Raw genomic sequence first — 12,500 nt, forward strand, 5'->3', positions numbered from 1 at the left:
AGCTCCTTCACCATCACCCCCTTCACCACCAGCAAGGAGAACCTCCCCGTGCTCAACACGCGCATCATCTGCCCTGGTGAGCACATACATGTGTCTGTTCATTTTCCTGCGCCTGACCTTTATTAGGACGCGATCGCTCGGACGCTTCGACTCGTGTGACAGACGTGTGTGTGTGTGTGTGTGTGTGTGTGTGTGTGTGTGTGTGCAGGTTTGCGGGCGGGTCTGGCTGCCTCCATCGCTGGCAGCTCCATCATTAGCAAGATGCTGCTGGCTAACATCGACCCCTTTGGTGCCACGCCCTTCATCGACCCCGACCTGGACTCACTGTAAGAGTCTCCTCCGCTCTTCGTCACTGTTTGTCTGTTTGAAACCTCTCTTCATGTGTAACCCTGCACCCGTATCTCCCTCTGTGCTTGTCCTTGGTATATTTGTGTGTGAGCTTCAGCTTACTGACCGTCTGTCTGCTTGTGTGGCTCCCAGAGAGGGCTACATGGAGAGGTGTGTGATGAACAACTACTTTGGCATCGGCCTGGATGCCAAGATCTCCCTGGAGTTCAACAACAAGCGAGAGGAGCATCCAGAGAAGTGCAGGTGAGACTCTTCTGCTACGCTCACGCGTCTCTCAGCCAGCGAGCTGCGGATCATCGAGGGAAAGTTCAGCAGCTGTATTTGCACAAAGCTTTTCTTATGATGGAAGTGAAGACGATGTTCTAAAAGCTCTGCTCCCTCCCACACAGGAGTCGTACTAAGAACATGATGTGGTACGGTGTCCTGGGCACAAAAGAGCTTCTGCAGAGAACCTACAAGAACCTGGAGCAGAAGGTCCAGCTCGAGGTGAGAAAGAGGGAACACTTGTAAAGTCTGAAACAAAGCCAGCCCCGGGGAGCTGACCAATCAGAAAACAGTGGGGAGGGGCTTAGAGGATGCACATGTGCAGTGAAGCAGGATTCTGCTCGTCTCACCTCAGCATCAGAAGCTGGTTGGAGCAGCTGCATGTTTCTGCAGCCTGCACCTTGTTGTTCTCACACACCACACTGTGCTGGTTTAATAACACTTCTTATGTAACCACGTTGTACAGAATGTCCGGCAGCTGTAATTAAACTAAAGACTTCATCAGTGCTGGTGTTTAGTCCAGGTGGATATTATGGGATAGCAGTATTGTTTGCAGCTTTTGCTGTGAAGTAGTTGTTAAAGCAGTAAAGTGTATGTAATGTCCCTGCAGACACACACACGTCTTCCTGCTCCCCCCACTGACTGGTTACTGTTTGTCCCTCCCAGTGTGACGGCCAGTACATCCCCCTGCCCAGCCTTCAGGGGATCGCAGTGTTAAACATTCCCAGCTACGCAGGCGGGACCAACTTCTGGGGCGGCACCAAGGAGGACGACGTGAGTGCATTTACTCTACGCCAGATGAAGTGTGTGTAATGTTCCATCCTGCTGGAAGTGCCCTTGGAAGGCCACTCGGATCATATTTGGAGAGGGGGGGGGTTCTGTTTCCTCCTCCAGCCAACGCACAGCCATCAGATCAGTGGATCAGCGCTCTCACTGTTGCTCTCTCCTTCTTCTCTGTTAAATATGAGACGAGCGCCTGGATCCTGGTTCAACACGACCCCGACAGCCTGGAGGTGCAGGGGGGGGTGGGGGGCTAGAGAGATAGACTTGCTTGTTTGTTTAAGGCCCAGAGCACAAGGGCTGCTGAGGGATTAGTGTCCGTTTGCACACACACACACACACACACACACACACACACACACACACACACACACACACACACACACACACACACACACACACACACCCCTTAGTGAGCCCCTGCAGAGGTTACCCTTGGACACACATACAGTTCTGCATTTGGCGTTATGTAACTGCAGAGGAGGAAACAGGGAGAGGACATTTAGTTAAACTTAGTCGTCACACACACACACACACACACACACACACACACACACACACACACACACACACACACACACACACACATGCTGCATGCTAGATGCACTGCAGCAGGTTTTGCTGTGTATGTTTCCACCTAGTGTCCGAGGCCACACATGACAACACGTCATGTTGTTGGATCATGTGCTGCTCCAGCATCGTCTGAGCCTCTCTGTGCGCGGGGGCAGATGCTGACTCCTCGTTGCTTTGACCTTTTCACAGATCAATAGCAGACTCGTCTGCAGCGTCTCCTTTCAGAAACAACTCGTTTCTCACTGACGCGGCAAAATGTCTCCTTTGAGGAAGCTTGTTACAGATAGAGAGGAAAGAGGAGCTCATCAACATCACGTGATGTTTTATACTTCTGACTCCTCGGGACATAACTTACGAATGGCTTAAGGGAAATATGGAATTGCAATATTTCTCACCGATACAGTGACAGTAATTTAAAGCTGGGACGTTTTATAGACTAAACCATGAATTCATCTAGAAAATCTAATCAGTCAGTCAAAGAAAGTCCGTTTCCAAGTTAACTTACATAGATTTCTATTTAAATAAAGCTCTAATGAATGAATATATGACATGAGACAGACTCAGGACTCAGGAAGTGTTGAGAGACGCTCACGGTCCTTTCAGAGAGTTTGAAATGACACGCAGTGAATAGACGCAACATGGTTCCACAAACGCGTCTCCTGAGTGTGTTCGCTGTGTCGCGCAGATCTTCTGTGCTCCATCGTTTGACGATAAGATCCTGGAAGTCGTGGCGGTGTTCGGCAGCATGCAGATGGCCGTGTCCAGGGTCATCAAACTACAGCACCATCGCATAGCACAGGTGAGAACACGCGAAGACATTATGACGGGAAACATACTCTTTACATTTAGGAAAACGTGCGTCTAATTGAAGCTTTTTCCGTTAGTGTCGAACAGTGAAGATCACTATCCTGGGAGATGAGGGCGTTCCCATTCAGGTGGACGGCGAGGCCTGGATCCAACCGCCCGGAGTCATCAAGATCCAGCACAAGAACAGGGCTCAGATGCTCACCAGAGACCGGGTGAGGGAGGGGAGCAGGGGAATAGATAGAAAGTGAGGAGGTGGGGTTTTTGAGAGTCGCGCTGGACAAATGATGTGTGCTCATCCTTTAATTTCCCCCGCAGGCGTTTGAGAACACGCTGAAGTCGTGGGAGGACAAGTTGAAGTATGATAAGCCTCCTCTGCGGCCTCACCTCTACCCGCAGCAGTCTGTGGACCTGGCCACGGAGGAGGAGGCCGCGCTGGTGCAGATGTGCGCCCGAGCTGCAGAGGAGCTCATTACAAGGTGAGCTATGCCCCTCCCCCCTCACGTACATCAGGTGTCACCGTACAGCCTCCTGACATGTGCTCTGTCTACTCACAGGATATGTGAGGCTGCCAAGACCAACGGGCTTCTAGAGCAGGAGCTGGCTCATGCTGTTAACGCCTCGTCTCACGCCATCAACAAGACGCACCCCAAGTTCCCAGAGGTCAGTTCTGCAGCATCAGGATGTTGCTGTTACACTTAAACTCATGTTTTTGTGAAGCTGCAGTTGTAAACACACTGAACATTAATATCTTTCTTCATGTAAGTCTTCCAGACTTGTTGTTTAGCGTGTGCTTGCTGAGTGTCTTGTGCGATGTGTGAGATTAAAGTAAGTAACCGTTGTGTCATGTTTCAGAGTCTGACCAGAAACACAGCCATAGAGGTGGCCAGCACGGTGAAGGCTCTGTACAACGAGACCGAGTCTCTGCTGTTGGGCCGAGTCTCTCTGGTGAGATGGAGACACCATGTCCACTAAGTTGTTTTTTATATGTCTCTACCAAACAATCACTTCGTGGTAAAAGTATCAAAATACATTTATAAATACCAGAAACGGGACATTAGATCCACTTTACGTCCACAGTTAGCATAACCGCACGTCTTAGTAGCATCCCTAGCCGTAGTATTATTTACACATATTTATTCTATATATTCACCATATTTACAGTTCTTTCAAAACATCTCACAAATGTTTAATTTAATAAAATAAAACGTATTATCTTGGCTTCAATAGCTTGCCAATTATTTCAGTATATAATATATATATATATATATATATATATTATATTTTATATATAATGTAATAATTTATGTATATAAATTATATATATATATATATTATATATTATATATATAAATTATATATATATATATAAATTATATATATATATATATATATATATATATATATATATATATATATATATTATATTTATATAATATATAACATATTATATTTTGTATATATTATATATAATTTATATATATATATATATATATATTACATGAAATATCTCGTATTAACAACAATGGATGATCAGAATAGTTTTGTAGCTTCACTAGCTTCCTCATAAAGTGACAAACAAACCGTTTGGTAGAACATGTTTTACAGAATAGTTTGACCCTTGACCTGTATTGCCGTAGTTCTGCGACAGTAAGCTGCATGTCGGTGATCTCGCCTTGTGTTTCCTCCTGCAGCAGCTGGACCAGCCGGAGGAGGATCAGCTGTCCGGCGCTCTGCAGAGTGTGGATTCAGAGCTGGGCAAACTGGGAGAGATCCCATGGCTCTACCACATCCTGCAGCCCAATGATGAGGAGGTGAGCAGCCTCAGCGTATACACACGTTTACAACTCTACCAACATTTAGTTTTCACTCCTGCACGTCATCACGAAGAATCGCACACACACACACACACACACACACACACATACATGTCTTGATTGTAACATGGCTCCAGGTGACGGGAGAGCTGAGTAGCTCAATGAAAGGCTAAAGGTTGACTGTGCTTATGTACCAGGACCACTCTCTGGGTTACGGCAAGAGGAACAGTCGCAGCAGCATGTTTCGCATCGTGCCCAAGTTCAAGAAGGAGAAGGCCGCCAAGAAGACGAGCCCTCAGTCAGGTAGAGCTCACGTTACCTCAGCGGCGAACAGAGAGGACACGCACACACTGTCTGTCCTCTCTGCCATAAGAGATTTAACTGGGAACACACGTGCTGACGATACACAAGCGTTTTTATGTTGCAGTGAAAGGACGAAGTGAAAACTCCAATTATTCTACAGAAGAAGCTAAAAGCTTCCAGAGGTGACAGTAACTGAGTACATCAAGGACTTCAGTACTGTTTTTAAGAACTTGTAATGTACTTGAGCACTTTATACTTCAACTCCACAAATATTGTACTTTTTACTTTATTTGATAACTTAAGTTACTTAAAGTGTTTTATATTTGAATAATAAACGGCACATCCTTTACCAGCTGCAACAATAACTAATAAACACATTCATGCAGCGATAATTATAATCCAATAATATAATATATATTATTCTGAAATGGTGCAGAACGTGTACTTTTACTTTTTGTACTTTAAATATATTTAGATTTCGTACTTTTACTGAAGTAACATTTTGAATGCAGGACTTTTACTTGTGTCAGAGTATTTCTACACTACTTTTAGTTAAGTAAAAGATCTGAGTACTTCGCACACGCACACACACACACACACACACACACACACACACACACACACACACACACACGTGCATGAAGGTCTTACTTGGTTGCAATCCTCTGGTAGAAAGAAAAAGAACTGGTGTGTGTTTGAGGTGTTATATCATGCAGTCTGACCCAACCATCACCTCACACTCCCCCCCCCCCCCTCCCCCCCTCCATTCATGCTCTCATCCAGCTGTCAACATGGCTTCACAAGGCTGCACTCAGGGAAACCAATATTTCACGTGAACACAAAACAAGCAGAAATCAAATGGACAGTGGATGTCAGTAGAAGACCAAACACTACGTGGGTTTATGTTTTTATGCATCGTAGTCAGATCAGGTTTAGGAGTGGAAGCCTTCCTCTCAGCGTGGGCTGGTTCTTTATAAATTGGGCTGTATTTCCTGCAGTATTTCTGCGCAGGCTTCCGCCTTTTCCTCCTGCGTTCTTCTGTGTGTTCTGATATTGGTGGATCCTCTGCATGCCCCGAGTTTTCCTGCAACGGCATCGACCACTGCCTTTGTCGATCTCCTTCCTCCTCCGCCAGCTGCCGCCACTGCTCTCCCTCTTCCCTTCCTCTCTCGTGCTTTCCCTCCATTTTTATTCCACCTTTCCATTCAATGATTCACCACACACTTGTGTCCGTGCGTGAGGTGTGTGTGTGTGTTGACATGTTCACATACAAGTGCTGTGAGAGAGAGAGAACACAAGTGAGTAAGAGTGGAAGCTGGTGGTGTGTGGATACCTGTGAGGCGCCCTGAGCCTCTCTCTGCTCTGCCCCGTGTGTGTACGTGTGTGTGTGTGTGTGTGTAGTGGAGAGATGGGGCCCAGAGGAGGTGGGCGTCTGGCTGGAACAGCTGAGTCTGGGGGAGTACAGAGACACCTTCATCCGACACGACATCCGAGGCTCGGAGCTGCTGCACCTGGAGAGGAGGGACCTGAAGGTACACACACACACACCTCAGTGAATCTGTGTGAACCCTCTCGTCCAATCCTCTACTCTGTCTCTGTCCACTGTATTTCTGATGCTCTGTAACCTGGTAGATGTCTCCCTGTTTTGCCACCTCTCGCGCTGCACTGCATTGCTCTTGCTTGGCTTGTACTGTCGCTGTGACTCACTAACACTGTGTCTGCTGAAGAGGGGAAGCCTACAGGTCCGGGAGGGGAAGCCTACAGGGCCGGGAGGGGAAGCCTACAGGGCCGGGAGGGGAAGCCTACAGGGTCGGGAGGGGATAGACCAAACTGGGCTAATGTGCTGTAGAGGTGTAAGTGCAGTCAGGCAGGGACTTCAGCTGTGATATTTAAATATACACGCATGCACAGATCACACTTTCATACACGCTCAGTGGAATTTGTTCTCGTCTGCGTGTCGACTGTAGGCGTCTGCCACCGATGTGGAGAACATCGACTCTCTCTAACAACGGGAGCAGCAACACTCAAAGCTCTTCTTATGCACCAGAGGGAAAGCACCTTATATGGATCACAAGTACAGTACACTCGTCCTCATAGTTTCTTTTTACTGCCCTAAACCGAGTAACAACAGGTAAGCTGTGAGCATTATAGTCGTGGTTGTTATCAGTTGCTGTGTCAATAAAGTTATTACGAAAACAAAGCATTAATTCTGCACGAGTACTGAACATTGTTCCTCTTTAAAAGTCAGCTCGCCTCCACCGTAGGAGATCAGCGGTGTCTTACACGGGTAATGGATGTTATGTTTTTAATAAGGAATAAAACAGGAACTGTCCCGTGGAAGATTTACCTGCATCTACCCAAAACACAACACACAGCTGAACACAGCAAATATATTACAAAATTAAATTAAAATTGTATTTAATATTTCTTAATACAATTACTGTGTTTCCCTAACACGTGAAGAAGCACACACACAATCATCAAGGACGTAATGTCTGTAGTTTGCATTAACAGAAATAACTGCCTGACGACACGCTGATCCCAACATCAATACTTTTAAATGTAATAACAATAAAGTTATTAACACGAGTGCAGAATAGATACAAACATATGTTCATAACAAGCTCTTACATTTGGTCATTTAATAAATTGTCACTAATTCTGAGCATTTTACAGTTTGAAAGATTAAACTTGTGAGTGCTCTCTTGTGGACAAACTATGGAATGTTTCAACTCAAACACACACACACACACGCACACACACACACACACACACACACACACACACACGCTCATTCCATTGTCTTACGATGTATCAGTCCGTCATCTTATTTGTCTAATTTGATTTGATTAATTTGTTTCCATTTCATAAACGTTCACTTCTTCTCCAAATGTCCTGATGTCAAACAAAAACAAAGAATTTTAAAATTCCAATTTGGTTTCTGGGAAATAAAGAATATTGTTTTGATTTGTCGATAAATCCCTAAAAATGAATCATTAATGAAAAGTACTGAGACGTTGTAACCTCTGAAGTAGTGAACAGAGATTTCTAACTGAAGTATGAACGTGCCTTTAAACGTGCTCAGAACCAGCGCTGACTTCACAGGTTTGCATCCAGCACACAACGCTGGACCTCCGTAGGTGCTTGTTTGTTTCACAGCTGATACACAGTTTATGGCCTCTTACAGCGCTCAGACTTTAGCCTCAGCAGTGTGTCATATCTTCCACAAACAAAGTCTTGTTTCTCAAAATGGCGACCAAAACTGTCGAGCCTTGTATCCGGACAGAATCTCATGAGTCCATCCAGACGTTGTCTCCCTAAAGGCCAATGTTTGCTCACGATACTTGCCATAGAAACGTCTCTTTGTGTTTTTCATTTGCTGCTCTGCTTTTGTCCTCCTCAGGATCTGGGGATATCGAAAGTGGGTCATATGAAGAGAATTCTCCAGGGAACTAAGGACCTGGCCAAGGCCTCCATGGTTGACCTCTAACCCGAAAGCAGACGCTACCGGAGAGGGGAAGCAAAACGTCGCCCTCGCATCAGTGGAAGAGTTTGGCAGCACCGCAGGCAGTGAAGGAGAAGATGGGCGTTCCAGGAGAGCTGGATTTCATCCTCTCTGCTGAGAAAAGCCTTTGTGATGTTGTGAACATGAGACATTGTGGTGTTTGTGCTTTGGTGCCAAAATGACTGAAGAGAAAGCGGATGGAAATGAAATCATGGATCTTATCAACAAACACAAAGAAAAGCCATTTCTACGTTAATAACCATTCATAGCACGCAATCAGGTATGCAAATAACCATACTGACAGTCCACTTGTTGTTTGAGTTGTGATTTAAAAATAACTAGTAGCAAAACCAGGACTTCCATGAGTGTGGGATTCAGTGTCAGCGTGTCAGTGGAGGGGGGGGGGGGGGGGGGTGCAGGATCTCTGCCTCACATCAGCTGCAGAGCATCCTGTGGGGTTGAGGCAGGAGATAAAGTGGTAACATCCCCGTCTCTAGGTGTTAATCTGGAAGGGGTGGTGTCTGAAAACAGTGGGATACTGTCGCATGCTATGCTTGCTCGACTTTACATAATGTTTAATTGCATGATTAGTGTCTTGATTTTGTTTGTGTGCAAAATAACACTTGAACAAGTTTTACACGACTTAAGTATTACGATGCCATGTGTTACTACTGAAAGCATCCTTTTGGTCTAAATCCTACTTTAGTTTCTAGCTTTAATTTATTTTGTTTGCATGATGATGATGATGATGATGATGATGATGATGATGATGATGTGTCAAAGAGTTGTGCCATACTTTCAGTCATTTAGTGTGAAATGTGCTTTATTAGTAGAAGTCATAATAAGCTTGTTTTGAGAAGCTGTTTATTAGATATGGAGTTTATATCCGTCAGTTGACACGTTCTTAGTGGATGTGAAATCAAAGTGAATGTCGAAGAAGAAAACATCTGATGACTTTGTCGCACCTCTTAATTGAATAAGCCGTTAGGTCTTAGTAGTTAATCCCATTTAAGGAGAAGAGTTTAGTGTTAGTTAGTGAGGAAGCTCTCGAGCCAACACTCGTTTTTAAGGAACACTTAAACGGCACTTTTTACTTCTTGCTTCATGCAAGTGCAAACACTCATATCATGACATAGAGTTAATTCACCTCAACTTTTTAATGGCAATTTAACACAAATGAGAAGTTAGAGTTTTATGTAACAGCAGTTGACCTGCAGCGCGTTGCTCAAGTGCAGATCTCTTCAAGTTACAAGTGATAGAACTTGTTAGTTTCTTCTAAGACTGTTGGCATTACAGGGTATATTTCTATATGTGATGCTAAGTTTGTACATACATATATGCACTGTATATACAGTATACCAGTGTATGCAAACAATGTTTGTACGTGTTGTAGTGCATTTGTAGATTGCTGACATGGCATGCATTGTCAACAGCTTACACATTTGATTGTGTATATTACACCATAACAATTGTGTATTGTTGAGTTCTAATCTCTTGTACATGATAATGCTGTTGTATTCTTATGATGGTGCAATATTTTATCTCTTGTTTTGATACTGTCTCTGCAGCTTTCTCAGTGCAGGGGGGGGAAAACCTTCAAAGAGTATTTTGTACACGTACTCCTCCTCCAGGTTTGGGGATTAGATTTTAAAAGTTAGGCCCGTAGTCAGACTGCTTTTTCTTATGGACTCCAGATTTCTTCCAGCGGTTCAGTAGTTGGTAGTTTTGCTCCTCTGTGCTTCCAGGATGATACTAAAGTAGGACTGTGTCAGTGAATGAGTAGAGTGGGCGGACATGACTGTTGTGTTACCATGTAATATGTATCACAATGTATTTGTGTGCGTTCGGGTGCGTCTCCCACAACAGTGGCATATTGTACCTTATCAGCAATTGTATACTTACCGTTGCCAACTAACTTTATCACGTAAGTTTAACTCTGACGGTTTCCCCCTTTGGAGTATAATCTGTCGCTTGTGTGTTTAATTCTGCCTTCTCCCTCTAACAGTAATACGTCTTCTGTTAAGACTTAGTTTAAAAGTATCCTGAATAATAATAGAGTAATAGTGAAGCAGCGTCTGTCACATCCCACCAGAGGGCGACAGCCCCCGACTCACACTGTCAAACATTGTTTTACTGCTTAGCTGACAATCAGCTGCTCTGTGCTCAATATACTGCAGCGTTGCTCATCAGCAGGCAGAAATCAATACACCTGTCAATTAGAGATGTTTCATGCAACTCATAGCCAAAGATGGGTTAGTAAACCACACATTTATAAACGTCAGATATTCTTTCCCGCTGTGTTGCACCACTGCCTGACTGAAGATCGTTTAATGTGCAGAACTCTGCCTTTGTCTTTTTATTCAGTCCGTTCATTGTTAACTATTTAATGACATTTGGCCTTTTGCTGGCCAGAAACTCTACATATACGTTTCTGTCAGTATGTGCTTTAAATGGAGCAGTATAGTAGAACTGCTGTACGCTGCCTTGTTCCTGCAGTGCTCATTAACTTTGGCCTCACTTCCATTTAATCTCCATCACGCCGGTCACTGACTGAGTCCACTCACACTGCTCTCCCTGCTGTCTGTGTTTCCCACGTGTCTGCTGGCTTCTCTAAATCTCCAGTCTTTTGGCCCCAGACTCCGGGCGGGAGAATGCTTGACCTTTTCCATACAAAGTGGAAGTAGCCCACCTTTCTCCCTTGCTGTGTTTTCCAGTGGTCTGTAAATAATGCTGCAAACTGCCTGGTTTTCAAAAAACCACCAAAACCCATGCAAGGATCTGTAAAAGACAGGATAAACATTTAGTCTTTGACGTGGTTCCTATAAAGTGAGGGGAGAAAAGTGAGTTTCATTTGTTTACATTATGTTTACAATGGCACAGTTTTAATTTTCAAGAATATATATGTAGGTATAAACAATATTTGCATATTTATTGCCTAAGGTTAACTGACATGGTGTGTATTGTGTTTTCACATTTGGAATATAATGTTACAGTTGTCATCTGTATTACTATCTGGATGATTTTGGTAAAGTAGTTGATCATTTCTATGACTACTAAGTGACTGTTTTCTGTGCCTTTTTATGGTTAGAATGCATGGTTAACTATTTATTACAATTTGGAGTCACTGAGATGTGTATTTTTGTATTCTTAATAAATAAATGGTTCAGCTTTTGTTGTACATTTGTAAGGTGCCTTAAAACAGGCTACCTATTCATATCTCTCTTCTTCAATAAAACCAAATACATATGCAGAGTGCTTCTGCCTCCTTCTGTTGTCATTTCACCCCGGAAGAAAAGAATCTGTTCTATTAGAATGGTGAAAAGGATCTCAAGGGACTACAATATAGATAGGTTATATTTTATAGATATAGATATATTTTTATATAGATATATATATTTTTATATTTAATATATATTATAATTAGATAGATAGATACATTAGAGAGATAGATAGAGAAGATATATATAGTAGATAAGATAGATAGAGAATAATAGATAGAGATTAAATAGATATGAGATATATAGAGATAAGAATATAGAGATATAGGGAGAATATCTTTATATATATGATAGAATATATATATATTCTTTCTATCGATAGAGAGAGAGAGCTTAGATAGATTATATTATAATATGAGATAGAGAGATAGATCTCAGATATAGAAGAGAATATATCTTGAGATATAAAGTAATATATTATTAGATAGATTATATATTATATTATTTGATGATATAATTCTATAATATTTATATATATTTATATTGATTTATATATATATATATATATATTTATATATATTTTATATATATATATAAATATATATATAAATATAACTTCTGTTCAAAGTTCCTCTATTGTGCCTTGGATAAATCAGTTGTGGAAACATTCCTTGTGGCATTTCAAAGTTTCAAAAGCAAACGTTGAATAGCTACATTGTGACTTAAGACCGTGGGGCCATCTGTGCCATCGGACGTTCTTCTGGAACACCCACGTCCCGAGCATTTCTCTCCACATCCTCCCATCTGATGACACTCTGCTCTCATCTTCTCTCATTCTAGTCTTGCTGTAGCCCCTTTTCTTTAAAACCAGAAATGTTTTCAGTAGCT

The 12,500-nt window shown here is 42.9% G+C and overlaps 1 protein-coding gene across 10 annotated transcripts in view; it reads left to right on the forward strand.

The window, feature by feature from the left end:
- dgkh (diacylglycerol kinase, eta) overlaps positions 1 to 11,649 on the forward strand; it is a 51,602-nt gene extending 39,953 nt beyond the window's left edge. For 6 of the 10 annotated variants that reach the window (XM_029458507.1, XM_029458505.1, XM_029458508.1 and 3 more), the window contains 14 exons: positions 1 to 76; positions 209 to 326; positions 481 to 591; positions 738 to 834; positions 1,279 to 1,386; positions 2,651 to 2,764; positions 2,850 to 2,984; positions 3,088 to 3,248; positions 3,327 to 3,432; positions 3,625 to 3,717; positions 4,464 to 4,583; positions 4,784 to 4,889; positions 6,291 to 6,421; positions 8,293 to 11,649. The exon at positions 1 to 76 is cut by the window's left edge and continues 59 nt beyond it. In XM_029458507.1, coding sequence (XP_029314367.1) covers positions 1 to 76; positions 209 to 326; positions 481 to 591; positions 738 to 834; positions 1,279 to 1,386; positions 2,651 to 2,764; positions 2,850 to 2,984; positions 3,088 to 3,248; positions 3,327 to 3,432; positions 3,625 to 3,717; positions 4,464 to 4,583; positions 4,784 to 4,889; positions 6,291 to 6,421; positions 8,293 to 8,379 — 1,563 coding nt within the window. In that variant the 3' untranslated portion in view covers positions 8,380 to 11,649. Of the gene's footprint in view, positions 77 to 208; positions 327 to 480; positions 592 to 737; positions 835 to 1,278; positions 1,387 to 2,650; positions 2,765 to 2,849; positions 2,985 to 3,087; positions 3,249 to 3,326; positions 3,433 to 3,624; positions 3,718 to 4,463; positions 4,584 to 4,761; positions 4,890 to 6,290; positions 6,422 to 8,292 lie in introns of all 10 variants that reach the window. The other 4 variants (XM_029458509.1, XM_029458515.1, XM_029458506.1 and 1 more) reach the window with 3 other exon arrangements.
- The last annotated feature ends 851 nt before the right edge of the window (positions 11,650 to 12,500 follow it).

The sequence above is a fragment of the Cottoperca gobio genome, chromosome 21 (assembly GCF_900634415.1).
Source record: "Cottoperca gobio chromosome 21, fCotGob3.1, whole genome shotgun sequence".
Classification (NCBI taxonomy): domain Eukaryota; kingdom Metazoa; phylum Chordata; class Actinopteri; order Perciformes; family Bovichtidae; genus Cottoperca; species Cottoperca gobio.